This window comes from Panicum virgatum, chromosome 3N (assembly GCF_016808335.1).
Source record: "Panicum virgatum strain AP13 chromosome 3N, P.virgatum_v5, whole genome shotgun sequence".
In the NCBI taxonomy this organism is placed as follows: domain Eukaryota; kingdom Viridiplantae; phylum Streptophyta; class Magnoliopsida; order Poales; family Poaceae; genus Panicum; species Panicum virgatum.
Window position 1 is genome coordinate 15,313,071 of NC_053147.1, and position 19,631 is coordinate 15,332,701.

At 50.6% G+C, this 19,631-nt stretch overlaps 1 protein-coding gene across 1 annotated transcript; it reads left to right on the forward strand.

Annotated features, from left to right (window-relative positions):
* The first annotated feature begins 10,119 nt into the window (after positions 1–10,119).
* On the forward strand, positions 10,120–13,036 carry LOC120664577 (protein phosphatase 2C 51-like). The gene is made up of 3 exons (XM_039943847.1): positions 10,120–11,031; positions 12,126–12,231; positions 12,316–13,036. The coding sequence occupies exons 1-3, from the start codon at positions 10,303–10,305 to the stop codon at positions 12,633–12,635; spliced, it is 1,155 nt and encodes a 384-aa protein (XP_039799781.1). The 5' UTR covers positions 10,120–10,302; the 3' UTR covers positions 12,636–13,036.
* The last annotated feature ends 6,595 nt before the right edge of the window (positions 13,037–19,631 follow it).

The following is a 19,631-nucleotide window of genomic DNA, read 5'->3' on the forward strand; positions in this document are numbered from 1 at the left end:
GACCTAGACGCTGTGGAGAAGTGGTTGGCATTAATGCCTCCCCACGGCGGGCGGGTGAGTGGAATGACTGTTTGTCCTTTCTGTCGAGGGGTGGCTTTGCCCAGCGTCAGAAGAGCATGCCTCAACCACTCGCACTTAATACGGGTGGATGAGGGAGCTCCCAGTGGAAGGCTTGTGCCTGCGCCCACGTCCGTGTGACACGTGGCGGCTCCGGACCCCTCCCGAGCAGCTAGCTTTGCCGAGAGCTCACGGGGGTCCGGATAGGTACGTGGAGGTCCCGGACCCATCTGCGAGGGTCTGGGTCCTCGGCCACAGGTGCTGAGCTTTTCCGTCTCTGGGACACGTGGCGACACCGGACCCGTCCCCGAGCGGGAAGCGGGTCCGGGGCCGTTGGTCCGGTGAGATGGAGTCGGACCCCAGGGGTCCGGCTGCTCAGCTCCTTAGGGCGTAAACGATCCGCTTTCTCGAGGGTATGCTCGCTATCCTTGAGCGAGGCAGGGGCGCAGTCGAGGGCTTCGGCGGGGAGCCCTCGAGCGAGGGGGGGTGCGGACGGGCCGCACTGCGTACGTGGGCCGCGTGCTGGGCTTCTTGGAGTCCTTTCCTTTTTTCCAGATTAGGAGGCTGCAAGCCTTCGTGGGCCTGGTTGCCCAACATGCATTCGTTTTTAGAGTGATTTTAATCACTGATTAGGATGCCCTAATCATAGTACCCGACAATCACGGACGCTGATCGAGCTCTTTTTCTGGGGGGCTGCGGTTGCTCTAGTCCGGCGACAAATGATACGTACACGGACACCACCACCACTAGATGTACCCGAGGGCAGCATTGTATGTTTGCTGCCCGGTTATAGTACTATGCAGGTCGACATGATGCAGTACTACCGTATAATACGCCAGGCACAACTTATGGTTTGTACGTACAGGACCACTCACTGGTAGGAGTATACAATTTAGTAGTACGTGTATATAGTACACTCGGAGTCGGAACACTATTTTGAATATTTTGCGGCCGCGATCACTTCATCGGTGTGTTCGCTTGACTATAGCTGGTGCTGATTTATTCTGAGAGAACAGTACTGCAGACTGGTTAGTAACTGGTGGCTGGTGCTGATTTGTATGATAGAACAGTACTGCTGGTTGTTTGACTGACAAGTTAAACGAACAGAATATTAAACTGTCACTGATCGGTCCCTTTTGAACTAATCCTGATTTTTAATGTAACGACGGCCGACGGCATTCCTGTTCGGTTCGTGTATTTTTTTAGAAAAAAGTATATTTACCGAGCGCAGTATCACACCACTACTAGCACACGTGTAGTAAGTTAGTAACGGCACTTCTAAATTTCTATATGTTCATCACGACGCGTTCGTCACGCTAGCTAGATGCCAGGCAAGGCGCGCGCTTACGCACTGACGCACAACGACGCGAGATGGACGTATGTATGTGTATATGTACAATTAGGGGGTGTTTAGTTGGTGAAAAAGTTTGGATTTGGATACTATAGCATGTTTCATTGTTATTTGATAACAAATATCCAATTATAAATTAATTAGACTTAAAAAATTAATCTCATTCTAATCAGTTCAACTGTGTAATTAGTTATTTTTTCAATTGCATTTGATGCTTCATGTATGTGTTCGAAAATTTGATGTGATGGATACTATGCAAACTTTTTTGCCAACTAAACGCGGCCTTATTCTTATCTCGAGCCCTTAAGTGGCGACACGTCGACACTTCTTCCACCCCGCGCTTGCTTGCTTATCGCCCGTATATAAATACAGCTTGATACGACGACATGCGTACGTGGAGGAGCGCTAGCTAGCTAGAGGCCGCAGCGCCGACGAAATTGTACTCCCTTCCCAAAATAAATATAATTCTTGATTTAAAATTTATCCTATAAATAATGCAACTTTTACCTACTAATCACAAAAGATAAAAGTCTCCAGAAATTTTTCATACAAAAGACAAGCCAAGCCAATGTCTAAATTTTTCTTACAAAATACAAGAGACAAATTAGTAATTTTTATTTAGCATTGATTTACGTGTTCGATCTTAAAATTGTATTTATTTTAGGACGGATTGAGTACGTACGTGCACCCGATCGAACTGCGAAGAAACGATACCAAATACGAACATGCTCTGGCATGCATGCGTGGGCGCCTGGCACAGCTCGTGACACTCCTACTCTGTAGAACTGTCAACTGTGGAACTGTGTACTCTAGTATCAAAAAAAAAAAACTGTGGAACTGTGCATGCATGAGCACGAGCTTGAGCATTTGAGCCGGCCGGCGCAGGCAGGCATGCTGGCGGGTGGCGGCAGCAGCATTTGGCGCGTGTCTAGATGAAACACAAAATTTTTTTCGATGGAATCCTACTAATTTAAAGTAATAAATGAAGGTTATTTATAAAATATTTTATACAGATGGGTTGTAAATCGCGAGACGAATCTAATGATGCTAATTAATTTATGATTAATTCATAATTAGCGGATAGTTAATGTAGCATCGCTGTTGCAAATCATAAATTAAGTAGGCTCATTAAATTCGTCCCACAATTTACGGCCCATTCATATAAATTTTTTTTTATAAATAGACTCCATTTAGTATTTCATGTATATGTCTAAATATTCGTGATGTTTTTTTTTGTGTTTACGGAGTTTACGGGTTGTGATGGCCTTGAAAAACCGGCGGCATGCACATGCGAGCGCCAAGCTCTGGCCGTGTTTAGTTGCGCGTTGTAAAGTTTTTGAAAATGCATCTTTCTATATTTGAAGTACTAAACATAGACTAATTTGGAATTTAGCATCTAATTACAGTAGTAATTTAGCATCTAATTACAGTTTAATTAGGTTCATTAGATTCGTCTCGTCATTTACAGACAGCAGTCGCAATGTGTTTTTTATTTCGTCTAGATTTAAATCTCCATGTAGGTGCCGGAAAAAAATTTGGAATTTTGATTTTTTAACTAAACACGGCCTCTGCCTGCGCAGGGACATGCGAGCGCGCGAAAGTACATGCTACCTGAGCCCGTCGTGGCAGCGGCTGAGCGCCTCGAGCCTCGCGCGAGCACTGACCGGGACGCGTGGCCTCGTGGCCGCCTGGCCGGGGACTAGGGAGGAGGACGAGGACGAGGAGGCCCCGAGGGAGGTGAGCGGAGCAGCCGAGCAGGGAAGGGAACACCGTCGCCTCCGCTACGTTGGCGTAGGCCCTCCACGTCGCCGCGTAGGCCGTGCACGGCCGGAACCGGCGCCCGAGGCCCGCCGCTCAAACAGGGGGAGAATTCACAAAATAGCACTAGTTTCGTAGTGTTCAAGAAATAGCACTTGTATCATGCTTATCCATGAAACAGCACTCCAAGCACCCATACGATTCACAAAATAGCACCGGTCTTCATTTCCCTTTTGTTTTGATTCCCCTTTACAATGTTACTAAATGCAAAAGACCAAATTGCCCATGTTTGTCTGCTGGTTCCCAGTACATTAACTTCTTTTCCTCCAAGCTATTTCCTCCAAGCTAGAGACGAGTTAACAAAAATTAATGTATCCTAGTGTGGTATAAAACACTAAAATGTCTAACATATTATCAGTGACATGTGATTTATTAAATTTTGCATGGTTACCGAATTGGTCAAATCAATCAAAATTTGTATGTGCTAGTGTGGTACGAGACTATTTGTGGTGGGATTTCTAGGGTACCCACAGCCGGGTGGCGGAGCGCACCCGCTTATTCCCAGAGAGGGAGTACTCGGGGAGGTACTAGGCGATTGGGCTGATCTAGCTCTAAGGCGTGCACACAAGAACACACGATCTAAAGTGGTTCGGGCCGCCGGAGCGTAATACCCTACGTCCACTGGGAGAAGTTTTGATCTCTGTTGTGTATGAATCTATCCTCTGCCGGGCCTTGGCTTTCATCCAGGCTGGGTCTTCCTTCTAGCGGGCGCCCCCTTTTATAGACCAAGGGGGCGGATACATAGGACGTTGGGGCCCCAACAGGTGGGCCCAACGTGACTGCGTAGCATACTACGCAGAGTATTCAGATGGGTACAGTGGTTACGGATCTTTCCTCCGATACGCTCTGCTAGCGCCACAGCGGTCTTCTCTTGTCCCGTCACCAAGGTGTCCGTTGGGGGAGCGTAGCTTGCGGCGTAGCCTGTGGAGGCTATTATGTAAGCGTCATAATGGGTGAAGCCGAGCTGTCGTATCCATCTGTTATGGCAGACCTGGCAGGCGCAGCGTGGGCGGCACCTGCGGCTCCACTATCTTGGTAACACGCGATCAATAGTGCCTCTTGGTCAAAGAATCGCCTTGGCTTCCACCGCATCAATGCGGGTGTCCACCTACCACAATAAATGCAGTGGTGGGTGAGGCTTAGTATGGAGACCAAGCGGCCTTGAAATGTCGTGCTTGTAGACACGTGTCGCTCCGGACCACCCCGAGGCAGGGCGTCGACTTCTTCCCTTAGTGAGTGGTCCGGTTACCATACAAGGGGTCCGGGACCCTATGAGGGGTCCGGGACTTCCGCGGGGGTCCGGACCCCTCGGGAGGTCCGGAGCCCCGGCTGTTCGGGCTGCCCGCCTCTTTCAGGACACGCGTCGTCCCCGGACCTTTCCCAGTCTTGAGGAAGGTCCGGAACCGTCGCCGAGAGATCAGGACTCCGGACCACAGGGGACCAGCTGTTTGGACGTAGTCAAGGATAACTACAAGGCTCTTGCCTAGATACAGCAAGAAGGGGTACCCCAGTCCTGGGGTACCGACAGTGGCCCCCGGGCCCACCTCGGGAGAGGTACGAACCCGCGGGTGGGGCCACTATCGTGATGTGTTTCTACGTAACCTGATTACGCTGGTGTGCTCATACAAAGAGCGGGTGCTCCGGACCCCTGAGGCCGGTACACCGGTTGCTAGGTTCAGGCTCTAGAGTGCTCTCCGCAGGGCGATGAAGGTGTAGGCTTAGGGTACGGAACCAAGCTAAGCGGCTACACAGACCTCGGACCGCTCAGGGAGCAACACCACCTCCTGGACCTGGCTCTTAGCGACCGTGGCGAGCGGTCTCCGCCGGAGCGGGCCACCGGAGTGGACTTGAGTCGACCGTGGCGAGCGGTCTCCGCCGGAGCGGGCCACCGGAGTGGACTTGAGTCGACCGTGGCGAGCGGTCTCCGCCAGAGCGGGCCACCGGAGTGGACTTGAGTCGACCGTGGTGAGCGGTCTCCGCCGGAGCGGGCCACCGGAGTGGACTTGGGTCGACCGTGGCGAGCGGTCTCCGCCGGAGCGGGCCACCGGAGTGGACTTGGGTCGACCGTGGCGAGCGGTCTCCGCCGGAACGGGCCACCGGAGTGGACTTGGGTCGACCGTGGCGAGCGGTCTCCGCCGGAACGGGCCACCGGAGTGGACTTGAGTCGACCGTGGCGAGCGGTCTCCGCCGGAGCGGGCCACCGGAGTGGACTTGGGTCGACCGTGGCGAGCGGTCTCCGCCGGAACGGGCCACCGGAGTGGACTTGAGTCGACCGTGGCGAGCGGTCTCCGCCGGAGCGGGCCACCGGAGTGGACTTGGATTATTGCTGACGAACCAAAGGAAAATGTCACCGGTCCTCACAGTAAGGTGCAAGAAACCAAGCCTTATACTAGAAGGGAGCCCGGGACCTCTAAAGACAGCAGTCTTGGATACCAGAGTACTTGTAACAAGGTAGTGAAGTACGTAAGCTTAGGGTACATTACCAGGCTAAGCTACGCGGAGCTCCTCTACCCCAGGATACGAGTACTACTTCTCCAGAGCAGGTCCTTAGGGGTCCGGACTGCCTTCCAGCTAGAAGGGGCGTCCTCACCTGACTTCAAGCCGGCAACTTAACTTGGATCGCTTAACAAAAGAAAAGACTCTGTTTGGGGGGAAGAGACGGTTAACGAAGAAATAGCCAACCAGAACGAATGAATGTAATTAGAGTAGAGTCGAGACAAGACTAAGAAAATAACTCTCCTTTATTATTGTGGTTATCACGGTATACATCAGAGGTCGGGATTACGAGGTCGGACCTCCACCGCTCCGGACCGCTTTTTGCCTGTTTGTGTGATAGGGCCAGAGGTCGGGTTTACAAGGTCAGACCTTGACCGCTCTGGACACACACATAGGCGCCACGTTATTACAAAGGAGGATTCTCTTAATCTTTTCTTAGGAGTAACCTACGACTGCATGCTATACAGCGTGTTCTTCTCCGGTTGAAAGTGGCACGGCCACCCCTAAATTCTTCATAGTCGTCGGAGGCGAAGGCGCTCTAGATGTGCCTGAACTGCATCATCCAGCATCACCTCGGGAGCCCGGGGGGCCACTCCTTGCCTAAGAGCTGTCACATGCTTAGGTAGCATGAGACAAATTCTTTGGCTTTGAGTGGGAGAGGCCCCCCTACCGCCGTCGTCGTCTGCCGATGGAGACCAGACGCCCTTGCGCAGCAGAAGGACCGGACGTGGAGCGCGGAGAGGTGTGGTCGTTCGCCGGCTTGTCCTTGGTGCTAGCGCCAGGGGCCCCCGCGCCTGGCGGCGGGGCCTTGTCTGCAGCAGCACCGAGCTACGCTGAGGCGGATCTCCGGTGCTGGCGACGGCAGGACGACACGGCCAACTTCCTCCGGGATGGCCGTCGGCTCCGGGCTCTATGTTGAGAGAAAGCCTTGAGCCGACGTCATACCGCCGGAGAGGAAGGATGGCCGTTACTTGAGACAAAACCTTGAGCCGACACCGGGATGGCGCGGGGCGGCACGCGACAGGCGTCGCCCCCGCGCACCACCGTGCCGGCTCTGAGGCGTCGCAGTGGCAACGCACAGCAGGCGCAGCTGCCGTGCACCGTTGCACCGAGGGCGCTGGCGCCCCAGTGCCACAGCATGCGGCGTGGGTGCCACCATGCCTCTCTTCATCTTCTTGTTCGTCGTTGCAGAGGATGAACACGGCCCCAGAAGCCTGAAGATCCAGCCAGCGCCTGTAAGTCCCCACGGACGGCGCCAAATGTGGTGGGATTTCTAGGATACCCACAGCCGGGTGGCGGAGCGCACCCGCCTATTCCCAGAGAGGGAGTACTCGGGGAGGTACTAGGCGATTGGGCTGATCTAGCTCTAAGGCGTGCACACAAGAACACACGATCTAAAGTGGTTCGGGCCGCCGGAGCGTAATACCCTACGTCCACTAGGAGAAGTTTTGATCTCTGTTGTGTATGAATCTATCCTCTGCCGGGCCTTGACTTTCATCCAGGCTGGGTCTTCCTTCTAGCGGGCGCCCCCTTTTATAGACCAAGGGGGCGGATACATAGGACGTTGGGGCCCCGACAGGTGGGCCCAACGTGACTGCGTAGCATACTACGCAGAGTATTCAGATGGGTACAGTGGTTACGGATCTTTCCTCCGATACGCTCTGCTAGCGCCACAGCGGTCTTCTCTTGTCCCGTCACCAAGGTGTCCGTTGGGGGAGCGTAGCTTGCGGCGTAGCCTGTGGAGGCTATTATGTAGGCGTCATAATGGGTGAAGCCGAGCCGTCGTATCCATCTGTTATGGCAGACCTGGCAGGCGCGGCGTGGGCGGCGCCTACGGCTCCACTATCTTGGTAACACGCGATCAATAGTGCCTCTTGGTCAAAGAATCGTCTTGGCTTCCACCGCATCAATGCGGGTGTCCACCTACCACAATAAATGCAGTGGTGGGTGAGGCTTAGTATGGAGACCAAGCGGCCTTGAAATGTCGTGCTTGTAGACACGTGTCGCTCCGGACCACCCCGAGGCAGGGCGTCGACTTCTTCCCTTAGCGAGTGGTCCGGTTACTATACAAGGGGTCCGGGACCCTATGAGGGGTCCGGGACTTCCGCGGGGGTCCGGACCCCTCGGGAGGTCCGGAGCCCCGGCTGTTCGGGCTGCCCGCCTCTTTCAGGACACGCGTCGTCTCCGGACCTTTCCCAGTCGTGAGGCAGGTCCGGAACCGTCGCCGAGAGATCAGGACTCCGGACCACAGGGGTCCGGCTGTTTGGACGTAGTCAAGGATAACTACAAGGCTCTTGACTAGATACAGCAAGAAGGGGTACCCCAGTCCTGGGGTACCGACACTATTTATAAGAATCTTTAAAGATTTTGATGCATTCCTACAGAGATATAATATGTATTTCAGTAAGCCATTAACAAATTGTTTTAGTCTAAAGGATTTTGTTTTTGTAGTTTTCAAGCAGATTTGATGGTCATTTTGCTAAAACCAAAACTTCATAATTGAATTAACCAAATACCATGCCTTAGGAAAGACACAGATAACGCAACGGACCGCACAAATGATGGGGTGGCTGGCAATGAGCTGCTGGATGATGAGCTAAGGCACATCTTCATCTCTTTTTTTTTTTTGCATGGTGAAATTTGTTACTGGTGGATGGAAGGATAAAAAAAAAGGGTTGTCCTTGTGCCAACAGGGGTAATCTTGTCTTTTTGCATGTGAAGAAAAGATAAATAAAGAATGGAAAAGGTATGTGTAGTGTTGTTTTGTGAATATATTTTGTAAAACCGGTGCTATTTAGTGAAGATATGGTTTGGAGTGCTATTTCTTAGACACGGCTGCAAACCGGTGCTATTTTCTGGATTCTCACCTCAAAAAAAAACAAAAAAACAGGAGTCGCGGCGCGCGGGCGAGGAGCTGGGGAGGCGGGACTGCCGCGGCCCTCGGCCCTCCCTCGGCAAGCAAGGAAAGAAAGCGTAAGGGGACCCGGCGCGCGGCCTGCCCGCCACGCGTCCCCCCGCCACGCCCCCCCCCCCCCCCCCCCCCCCCAGGCCGCTGAACACTCGTTGTCGTCGCCACTCGCCACGCACGCTGGCCGCTCCCCGCATCCGCACCGACTCCGGGTGCGAGTGCAGGTGCAGCAGCGTTCAATTATGAAGGACGTGTCGCTGGGTGTCACTGCCGCTAGCTCCGCCAAGCTGCCAGCGACGACCTCCTGCTGTTGCACGGACAATGCCGCAACGGTTTTCGTGAGCAAGCCCGACGAAATGCTGCTGCTACGTGTACATGGAAGAGTGAAGCGTTACGGACTGTTCTTCGCTCGATAGGTTTGGAGTTGGGAGTTATGGAAGGCCCTGTTTGGATGTCCAGATCCAAAAAAAAATCTTAATTTTTGGAGTATTAAATAAAGTTTAATCACAAAACTAATTGCAGATCCCTAAGACTATTTTGCGAGACGATTCTAACGAGATATATTAATCTATGATTAGTGGATAGTCACTGTAGCATCACTGTAACAAATTATGGTTTAATTACCATCATTAGATTCGTCGCGAAAAGTTACACCCATTTATAGAAAAGTTTCACAAATAGACTTTATTTAATATATCATATATATAAGATTTCTTAATTTAAAAATTTGGATCCCTGTAACGACCCAAGGATGTTGTTGTTAGGAACGCTTGCTTGGCCCGTAGAATCTGCTTTCTTGCACGGAAAGCCTGTGCCCCCAACATTTGTCCCCGGCCGCGGACAGAGGCCTTGTTTGGCTATTTCACGATTCTAGCGTGCACATTTTTCAAGAAAAAAATTTATTTGTAAAAAATTTTTAGGAGTGGTGTAACTTTTCGCGACGAATCTAATGACGGTAATTAATTGATGATTGGCTACAGTGATGTTACAGTAACCATCCTCTAATGGCGCGGTCAAAAGTGTTATTAGATTCTTCAAGATCACTAGCGCGGGGTTTTAGTGTTAGTTTTGTAAACTGTTTTTATTTAACACCGTAATTAATGATTAAAATATCACTGTTCATTAGCACGCTAAAATCACGAACCAAATTTGAACTATAATCATCAACGTGGTGGAGAGGCCAGTCAATTCGCGCGACGTGCCCCCAGCCCCCCACACCCTCTCCGGCCGCACCCGCTCGCCCTCCACGTAGCCCCCTCGCCGCCCCCACCAGGGGGGCCCACGCGTGACCCGGGTGGTCCAACCCGCACGGAACCTCCCGTGCACCCGCCCCACCAACGCCGCGAGTCGCTGCGGCCGCGGCCCCGCGCGTCCCCCCGTTCCGAGAGCCGCGCGCCTCGGCGCCGTGGTCCATGGACCGCGCGCAGGATATTTTCCTGCCCCGCGCCCGAAGCGCATCGGGCGCGCACACGCCACGCGCCACCGGCGATCTCGCCCGTCCCGTCCTCACAGCGCTGGCGCGCGCCCCACCGCCCGTGAGGGATCCGACGGTGCCGCGCGCTTCTCCTTCCTCGGCCTCGCCGTATTAAACCCCGCCTCTGTGCGTCCTCGCCGGCCTCGTTTTTTTCTTCTCCATCGCTTTTTTCGCGAGAGGCGGGACAGGGACGGACTCATGAGGGAGACCAGCGCCGGCCCCGTGTGTAAGGCTGTGGCGGGCGGGGATGGGGACGTGGACGGGAAGGGTGCCGCCGTGGCGGCGACCGCGCGGCGACGGCGCCGGCGCCTTGAGCTCCGGAGGCTCGGGCGGACCGCGTCGGCGGCGGAGGAGGCCGTGTCAGCGAAGAAGGTCCGACCGGGGTCGGACAGGTCGTCCGCGGAGGCGGACCACGGGGCGGGCTGGCCGGCGTGCCTGTCGCACGGCGCCGTGTCGGTGATCGGCCGCCGGAGGGAGATGGAGGACACCTTCTCCGTCGCGCTGTCGTTCCTGGCCTCGCCTGACGCGGGGGGCAAGGGCGGCGGCGGGGGCTCGGACGGGGAGGAGGACTTCTTCGCGGTGTACGACGGCCACGGCGGGGCGCGGGTGGCGGAGGCTTGCCGGGAGCGGCTGCACGTCGTGCTCGCCGAGGAGGTGGGCCTGCGCCGCGGCGTCGGGAGCGACGCGCGCTGGAAGGAGGCGATGGTGGCCAGCTTCGCCCGGGTGGACGGCGAGGTCACCGGCGGCCTCGCGCCCCCGCCCAAGCAGGCCGCGGACGCCGACCCCGACCCGCCCTACCGGACCGTGGGGTCCACCGCCGTGGTTGCCGTCGTGGGGCAGCGCCGCATCGTCGTCGCCAACTGCGGCGACTCCCGCGCCGTGCTCTCCCGCGGCGGCGTCGCGGTGCCACTCTCCACTGATCACAAGGTACGTTGCGCGGTGCACCCCCCCCCCCCAACTCAAATCTCCCCTCCGACACTGACCAAGTGCATAAATTAACACAGCTAATTACACTCCCAGATGCCCAGATGGTACCTAACGACTTTAATACCTCGGATTATTGTTTAAACAACGAGACGATCTGCGCCTGAGGAGGATCAGATCTGATTTTCCAATCGCACTAGTTTAGCCTCCAGAATGTTCCTGCACGGCACGAGCACGGGTAGGCGATGATCTCTCGTGTCGTCTGCTCCTGGTTGGGGTGGTGCCAAAGCTGGCCGGCTCCGGAACGGGATGGGCCGTGGTGAATTCCCTAGCGCGCCTGCCGGCCCGAGGGTGGTTGCGGTTGGTGGGGGCTGGGGCAGAGCGCGCGCGGCGGCATTTCGTTGAGGGAGGCCACGTAGGTGACCTCTCCTGGGGAAGAAAGCGAGCTGGCACTGGCACTCTGCTGTTCGTCCGTGAGTTGTGTGTTAGGTCCAAGCACCCTGCCCCCACACAGAAAACGTTTTCTCTGTTGGGAATGCTCCATCTCGCAGGGTTGTAGGATCTGCTCCGGTGGTCGGTGTTGTTCTGGTACATTCTTGATTTTGAGCAGTGGGTGCCAACCAGTGGCTACTCCACCTAGCTTGTACGCACATACGCCCAAGGGTGCAGCCTATATAGGTATACAAGTTTGCAATGCAGAAACACTTCCAAATGTATGTATCCTCTTCTAGTAACGTGTCCCAGACGTGACTCTATGGACGTGGTTACATGTAGTTGGCGTAGAAAGTGCTTCGTCCTTCGTGTACAGTGTACTGCCGAAAGGATTTGTTTTTGTTGGTGGTGCAATAGTTGGGATAGATTAGATATAGATAGAATATGTTACTCTTTTAGCGCGAGAATTGAGTTGATATGATTTGGATGTTTAAATTTCGTTGTACCGTGGTTGTGCTCCTTTAGTACAAGGATTACTTTGTGTTGAGATCTGTAGCAAGCAAATAAAAACAAGGTCTGCACGGCCCATGCATTTAGGCGTGGTTTAAGCCATGAGCAGTGCTCAGGACGAGTGATCTAATGGATGCTTTGTTCTGACTGCGCAGCCAGATCGGCCGGATGAGTTGCAGAGGGTGGAAGCGGCCGGTGGCCGAGTCATCAATTGGAACGGGTATCGTGTCCTGGGAGTGCTTGCAACTTCTAGGTCCATTGGTAAGAACACACCTCTCCTTCCCATTTTTCTTACCACTGCAATCAGCGATCCCCTGAACGGCTGTGCCTTGCTACATGTTTCAGGTGACTACTACCTGAAGCCGTACGTGAGTGCGGAGCCGGAGGTGACCGTGGTGGAGCGCACGGACCAGGACGAGTTCCTCATACTGGCCAGCGACGGGCTCTGGGACGTGGTGTCCAATGAGGTGGCGTGCAAGATCGCCAGGAACGTCCTCAGCGGGCGGGCGGCCTCCATGTTCCCGGAGTCCGTCGCCGGGCGCACCGCCGCGGACGCCGCCGCCCTGCTGGCGGAGCTGGCCATGTCCCGCGGCAGCAAGGACAACATCAGCGTCGTCGTGGTCGAGCTGCGGCGACTGAAGAAGGCCAGCGGCGGCGCGGCCTGATGGGTTAATTAATTTACTAATGAGGCTGAGAGCACGTAGCTGTAGCGTGTAGATGATGACAATTTTTAAGAAATTTGAGCGTGCTGAGGAGCCGGGGATTAAGAGGTCTCTCGGCTATCATCAGGGGTTCGAATTGAAAGTCATGGTGATGCAGGGTGTTGGGTGTACATAGGCTGAGTGTTGTTGGATGTTTGAGGCTCTCGGTGTCCTAATCATAGCTATATGCAATTTATTATTAAATTCCCTTGCATTGCTTTCTTGACGTCATATGTGTTGATGTTCCTTTCTCGTGATTTAGCAGCAGTAGTTGACACCAGTCTAGGTTTAGCAGCACTCGAAAATTCAGTATCGGACCACGAGCAGTGTACACCTGGTCCAGACTAACAGGTTATCTTCAGGATCAAGAAGACCTCGCTCGAAAGAGAGCGAGAGAGCCTTGTTTGCGCTTGCGCCAGGTGTTCAGAGTGGTTTCTTAAAGAGCTTTGTGTTGCTGTAGAGCACTGGTTCTTTTGTTTCTTCAATTTCAATCCCTTTGTTTTGCTGCTTGGATGTTTGGCAGTAGGTAGTCTAACTTTGCTTGGGACTGCTTTTTGAAAGGTGGCGTTGTGATTGTTTGGGGTTGTGATTCTCTACTGTCGGGCAGGCGACTGTGTGTTTCCTGGTTTCTGATTGTGACTTTTGCCGATGAATGCTGTAATCCCTGCCCTGAAAAATGAAAATCGACGTTTTCAATGACGGCTACGATCGGCCCTTCGATTTTGTCCGCAACGGCAGCTCTCTCCTCAACTATGGCGATGGCTCCAACATTGGCAACATAGAGATTTGTCATCTGTTGAAGCGTATAGACCTTAAGATGCAACACATCTCGGTGTCTAGGTTTTAGGATCGAGGTCAGGACGGAGCCATGAATATAACATTACGGCTCGGTGAGATCAAATCACTCATTTCATATAACAAAACAGCAAATACCACGTAATTTATATACAAATTCAAATTATAGCACAAAACACGACGTAAGAGTGTACAATGTGCAATTCGGCACCATCTTAAGATGTACTGGTCACTATTTTTTTCACGAAACATGTACATGTGTGTTTAGAAATATGCATGCAACCTATATCTATATGGTCACCTCCGAAAGACTGATCAGGTGGACATTGAGATCATCATTGTCGGCAGGCACGCTATCTACCACAAAAAGAGTAGTGATCTGAGTAAAGGTTCCATTTATTGTAATATGTCGCCAAAAGACCTCTAGCTGACTTGGTTAGGGGAATCCAGCGGCACTCCTCAGGTCCTGGGTTCGACTCCCCGTGGGAGCGAATTTCAGGTTGAGGTTAAAAAAATCCCCTCACCTGCCTCACGGGTGGGTGCAGGAGTTCGGGGGTTTTCTCGGCCTGTATGAAAAAGTCTTCTTGTATTAATACAATGCCTGCCGTGGGGGAGGTCTTTCCCCCACAGATCGAGTTTTTTTTATTGTAATATGTCTGCTAGAGTTCAAATCCTCTGCCCAACAAGTGAGCTTGTATTTTCCTGAATTTATTTTATTTGTCAATAATTTGAAATGCTAAAATCATCTATATCGCATCAATCATAAAATCTAGAAAATGTAAAAGCAGATGTCTATTTTTTTTAAGTATATGCTAGCATATATTATGTGATTCTATCGAATAGAGAAATTAGAAATATGCTCCATCTTGTTGATGAAGGCTCGCAAAGAAAAGAAGGCTCCTCTTGTTGTGCTTTGTTGTTTGAGGAAGGCGAAGGAGGTAACCACCACATCCGGTAGCAGTGACAATAGTTTCTTAGTATAAGGTTACTCCAAATCTCTGTTAACAACCATAACTGTAGCATGATCCTAGTTCGCTACATGTAAAAATAAAGGAAGTGCATATGGGCCATTAGATGTAACGAGGGACATTCTTAGCCCAGTTTCGTTTTGTTTTAGTGGGCCGAATTCCTTTTTGTACGGAAAATAGTGGATCGAATGAAATGACGCCAAGCTTGTGCTCGTTGTGTACTTGTGTACAACCCGCTTACCATATGCAGCCCACTTTGTGGGTTTTTTTTTAAGAGGAAAGATCGCCATCTTTGTGTGTTGTTAGAGCAGCCGCGGCGTTGGTTTTTCATCGATGCCTCGACGAAACTACACGTCATGTTCCCTTCCGACTTCCGAGCATCGAGGTTTGCCAGTGCAGCAGCTAATGCTTGATTCGGAAAATTAAGGTTTGTTTATCTAAAAATGTCACATCGAATATTTGGACACATATATAAACTATTAAATAAAATTTATTTATAAAATTTTTTGTATGGATGAGTTGTAAATCGCGAGATGAATCTAACGAGACTACTTAATTTATAATTTGCAATATTGATGCTGCAGTAACCATCCACTAATTATGAATTAATTAGGCTCATTAGATTCGTCTCGCGATTTACAATCCATCTGTGCAAAATGTTTTGTAAATAGACTTTATTTAATACTTCAAATTAGTAAGATTCCTTTTCAAAATTTTTTGCCCTGTTTAGTTTCCAAAAAATTTCCTACAGTATTCGTCACATCGAATCTTTGGACACATGCATGAAATATTAAATGCAGTTGAAAAAAAGTAACTAATTACACAATTCAACTATAAATGATGAGATAAATCTTTTAAACCTAATTAGTCTATAATTAAATATTAATTGTCAAATAACAACAAAAATGCTACAGTATCCAAACCCAAAAATTTTCGCGGACTAAATAGGCTCTTAAACACACCCCAGGCACTGAGGCTTTTACATGCAATGACGCCGGGTGAATTCGAATCGCTTGAGCCTGGGCAAGGGCGGTCAAAGAAGAGGTAGTTGATGGTGGGACACACGTACGCTGCAGCTCAAAAGACAGCATGAAACGGTGCTGCCCTGGTGTCAAAAGAGCTTCGAATCCTTCGATGCTCCTGCCTGAACACTGTGGTTGAACACATTGGCGGAGCTTCATTGTGGCCAAAGAGAGCCATGGCCCCCGCTGGCCAGTGAAAATCCCCACTGTGAGAACAGTAAAACAGTTACTGTTCATCAATTTTTAGAGTACATTGTCATAGATCTCGTTAGCTCCACAAACTCCGCCGCTGGTTGAACACACAGTAGGAGATCTTAGCATGGCAGCAGCTCGCGCACTCGTAGAGACGAGACGAGAAGGAAGCACAAGCCATCAGTTTTCTGGCGAAAAGAGAGAATCAAAGAGAAGCCCGCCACGTCCGTGCGAGCGCGACTGTGGGCCGCGCTCAACCGGGATTGGCCTCGCCTCCCGAGAGGGGCTCTATTTGGTGGTTTAGTAGCGCTAGGTACTGTAATTAATTTTGACCATTAGTTACAGGTATTAAATAAAATTAGTTTACAAAACTAACTTCATAATTCTTACGCTACTTCGTGAGACGAATTTAATGTGGCATTTGACCGCATGATTAAAAGATGGTTATTGTAGCATTACTGTAGCCAATTTTCAATTAATTACCGTCATTAGATTCATCGCAAAAAGTTACACCCGTCCATTAAAAGGTTTTACAAATAAACTTTACTAGACATATGACCCATGCATTTGCGCGGTTAGTATTGAAAATTCAAAAATTTGCATATCGTTGTATCCTTACTATTTTTTAAAGAGTATACTATTTGTTACCATACATCACCCTATTCATTATCATAAATTATGTCTTGTTGGTTAAAACAATTCAAATACGATCTACTTATAATAATGATTTGATTTGTTTAGTTTTAATAATATTATGCATATAATTATTTTTATTTTCTTTTTATTCAGATTGATTGTTGTTATCTTTAGTTTTTATTAATAGTATATGTTTGTAGCTGATACATAGTTAAATGATATTTTATATTTAATTTTTCGTAATGACATTGGTCGGTGATTTTTAATTAGGCACACGGGTATTTTAGGCTAACTTTTACCGTAATGGCAGTGGTGGGTAAGGCTAATTTTTATCTTAATAGCAGTGGTAGGTAATTTTTATTTTTTTATTTTTTTCGATTAATGTGGGAATTTCTAAACCTGGAGAGCAAATGTGGAGGCTCGGTTTGTTCGCCAAATAATAAGATAATAGTATATGTTTGTAACTTATACATAGCTAAATTGTATTTTATATTTAATTTTTCATAATGGCATTGATGGGAGATTTTTAATGAGGCACGGGGATATTTTAGGTTATTTTTTATCGTAATGACAGTGGTGGGTAATTTTTATTTTTCTATTTTTCTCCGATTAACATGAAAATTTCTAAACCTTGAAAGCGAATGTGGAAGCTCCGTTTGTTGGCTAAATAATAAAATAATAGATTTAGTACTGCATGCATACAAGATTCCTTCCTAGCACTAGTTGCGCTAGGAGGAACCAAACATGGTCAGGGTTCCATGGATGGGCCCGCCCATCTTACAAGTGTACTCTCTCCATTCCAAAATAAATGTAATTCTAGAATCAAATACGCAAACCAATACTAGGTATAAATTACTAAAATATTATTTATCTTTTGTGATGAGTGGATGAAGTGTTAATTATTTTTTAAAAAATCTTTCGAAAATTATATTGTCTTTTGTGTTAGGTAGATCAAAATTAGTAATTTTATGGAATAAATTTTAAACTCTATAATTACAATTATTTTAGAACGGAAGGAGTACCGTGGCATGCTCATTTACTCCCCACACTATGGAGGACTGCAGGTGTAGAGGTGCAGTGCCCAGCTCGAGCTTCCCCCGTTTCTTCACGAAACCGAGCTCAGCTAGGCTAGCCCCCGAGGCCCCAAACGTTGCTGCAAGCAAGCAAACCTCGTTCTCAGTCTCCTAGATCTTAGAGTTAATTCCTTGAATGCCATCAAAATTTATATCAATCTCTTCAATGCCACTGAAAATTAAGCTATCCCTTTGTTGCCATCAAAATTTAATGTTTTATCCCTTCAATGCCATTCCGTTCAATTCTGCTGTTAACATAACGGAAGCTACTGCGGACCCCACGTGTAGGTGAAAGGGAAGACTAAGACTAACGCCGACAGGTCATGGTCGGCGGCGTGGCGAGCTGCCTCTGCTCGCGCCGCACCCCAACAGCACCTCCGCTCGCTCCGCCCCGCCGCGCCATGGCCCCTGCTCCTCCTCCCTCCCTCCCCCCGGCGCGCCGCGCCGCTCCGCCATGGACGCGTGCCGGAGGAGGAGGGCAACACGCCGCGCGTCGTGTGGCCTCCGCCCGCCGCAGCTGCCCCACTGCCAGCAGCCGAGCTCGCGCAGGCCCGCCCGCACGCACGCGCGCCGAGCTCCGGTCACCGGCGGAGGGAGCAGAGAGGGGGCGCGACGCCGAGGAAGGAGGCGCGGCGCGGCGAGGTGAGCCGGCCGTGGCGCCCCGAGGCGAGCCGATGGGCAGAGGTCGAGGCAGGCCGAGCTCGAGCGCCCCCGAGCTCCAGGGAGGGCGTCGTGTGCGCTGCTGCCGTCGAGGCCACTCCGAATCGGCCGGGCCGCCGCGCTATGGCCCTGCTCGTCGGAGGAGGACGCGGCCGGGTGCCGCCGCCGCAAAGAGCCTCCACCGCCGCCCCCACGGTGACGCGCCGCCTGCTGAAGCCGTCGCGCGGCCACGGCCAGGGGGGAGCGGAAGCAGGCCTCTGCGCGCTCGCCGGCCGCTGCTCCGCTCCGGATCCGGCCGCCTGCCATGGAAGGAAAGGAGGAGGGGCTGGCTGCGCGCCACTCCGGATCCGGCGCCGGCGAGGGTGGGCGGAGAGGGAGGGAGGGGGCAGAGGGTCGGCGGCGCCCCGATACAGTCGCCGGCGAGGGAGTGGGAGGACCGTCCCCGGCGATGGGTGAGGGAGCGCCGGCGAGGGAGGGGGAGGAGCGCCGGCGGCCGGCCCGCGTCGTGCCTCCGCGCGGAGAGGGAGCAGGGAGGGCGCCGGTCGCGAGCGCCATGGGGGCCGGCCGCGCGCCCCGCCATGGCGGGATAGAGGAGCCGTGGCGGCCGAGCTCTGCTGCCGGCCCGCCCGGCCGTCCGCGCGGCCCTTCGCCTTAGTCCTCCCTTTCACTTACACGTGGAGTCCGCAGTAGCTTCCGTTATGTTAACAGCAGAATTGAACGAAATGGCATTGAAGGGATAAAACATTAAATTTTGATGGCAACAAAGGGATAGCTTAATTTTCAGTGGCATTGAAGGGATTGATATAAATTTTGATGGCATTCAAGGAATTAACTCTAGACCTTATTAGGTTTTTTATATTCTATTTTAGGATTTTTTAGAAAGGAATTCTGTATGTATAGAGTATTAAATGAAGTCTATTTGCAAAACTTCTTCATGGGTGAGTATAATTTTTCACGACGAATCTAATAATGATAATTAATTGATAATTGGTTACAGTGATGCTACAGTAATCATCTTTAATCACGTGGTCAAAGACCTCATTAGATTCTTCAAAGTTTCTAGCGTAGGGGTTATGGAGTTGGTTTCGTAAATTGTCTTTATTTAATACCTCTTTTAGGAACAAACCAAATGGGGCATTGGATGATGCTGCGGCGACACCTATTCCCTCCATCTAAAAATATGCAAATCTCGTTCTGCAACGAGTTAATTTTTTTAAATTTAATTAAATTGGTACAAAATAATTTTAACATTTATGTTACAAAATTAGTATCATTAAATTAATGATGTTATATATATTTTTATATAAACTAGCATAGTGCTCGGGTAATATAATAAATCTAAGTAATATTATCAATAAAATAATATCACCAACTTTGTGCTCGTTCTCCGTGTGCTAGCCATGTTGTGATCATACGAGACATTGATTGTCTAGATTCGATGGGATTCCAATTAATTTATTTGAGTTCCGATTATGATTATGATTAATCTATCCAGATTTCAATTAGAATTTCGATTGACGAATGACTAGTCCGACTCGCATATGGCATGGATCAAACCAAAAATTTAGGTGGAAACCTTACTCGCTTTAGTAATATATATAAAATATATTTGAA

Excerpts from the sequence above, each read along its gene's own strand:
- LOC120664577 (XM_039943847.1), top strand. The coding sequence starts at position 10,303 with ATGAGGGAGACCAGCGCCGGCCCCGTGTGTAAGGCTGTGGCGGGCGGG. Across the intron at positions 11,032-12,125 it reads CACTCTCCACTGATCACAAG|CCAGATCGGCCGGATGAGTT; the intron begins GTACGTTGCGCG and ends CTGACTGCGCAG. Across the intron at positions 12,232-12,315 it reads TGCAACTTCTAGGTCCATTG|GTGACTACTACCTGAAGCCG; the intron begins GTAAGAACACAC and ends TACATGTTTCAG.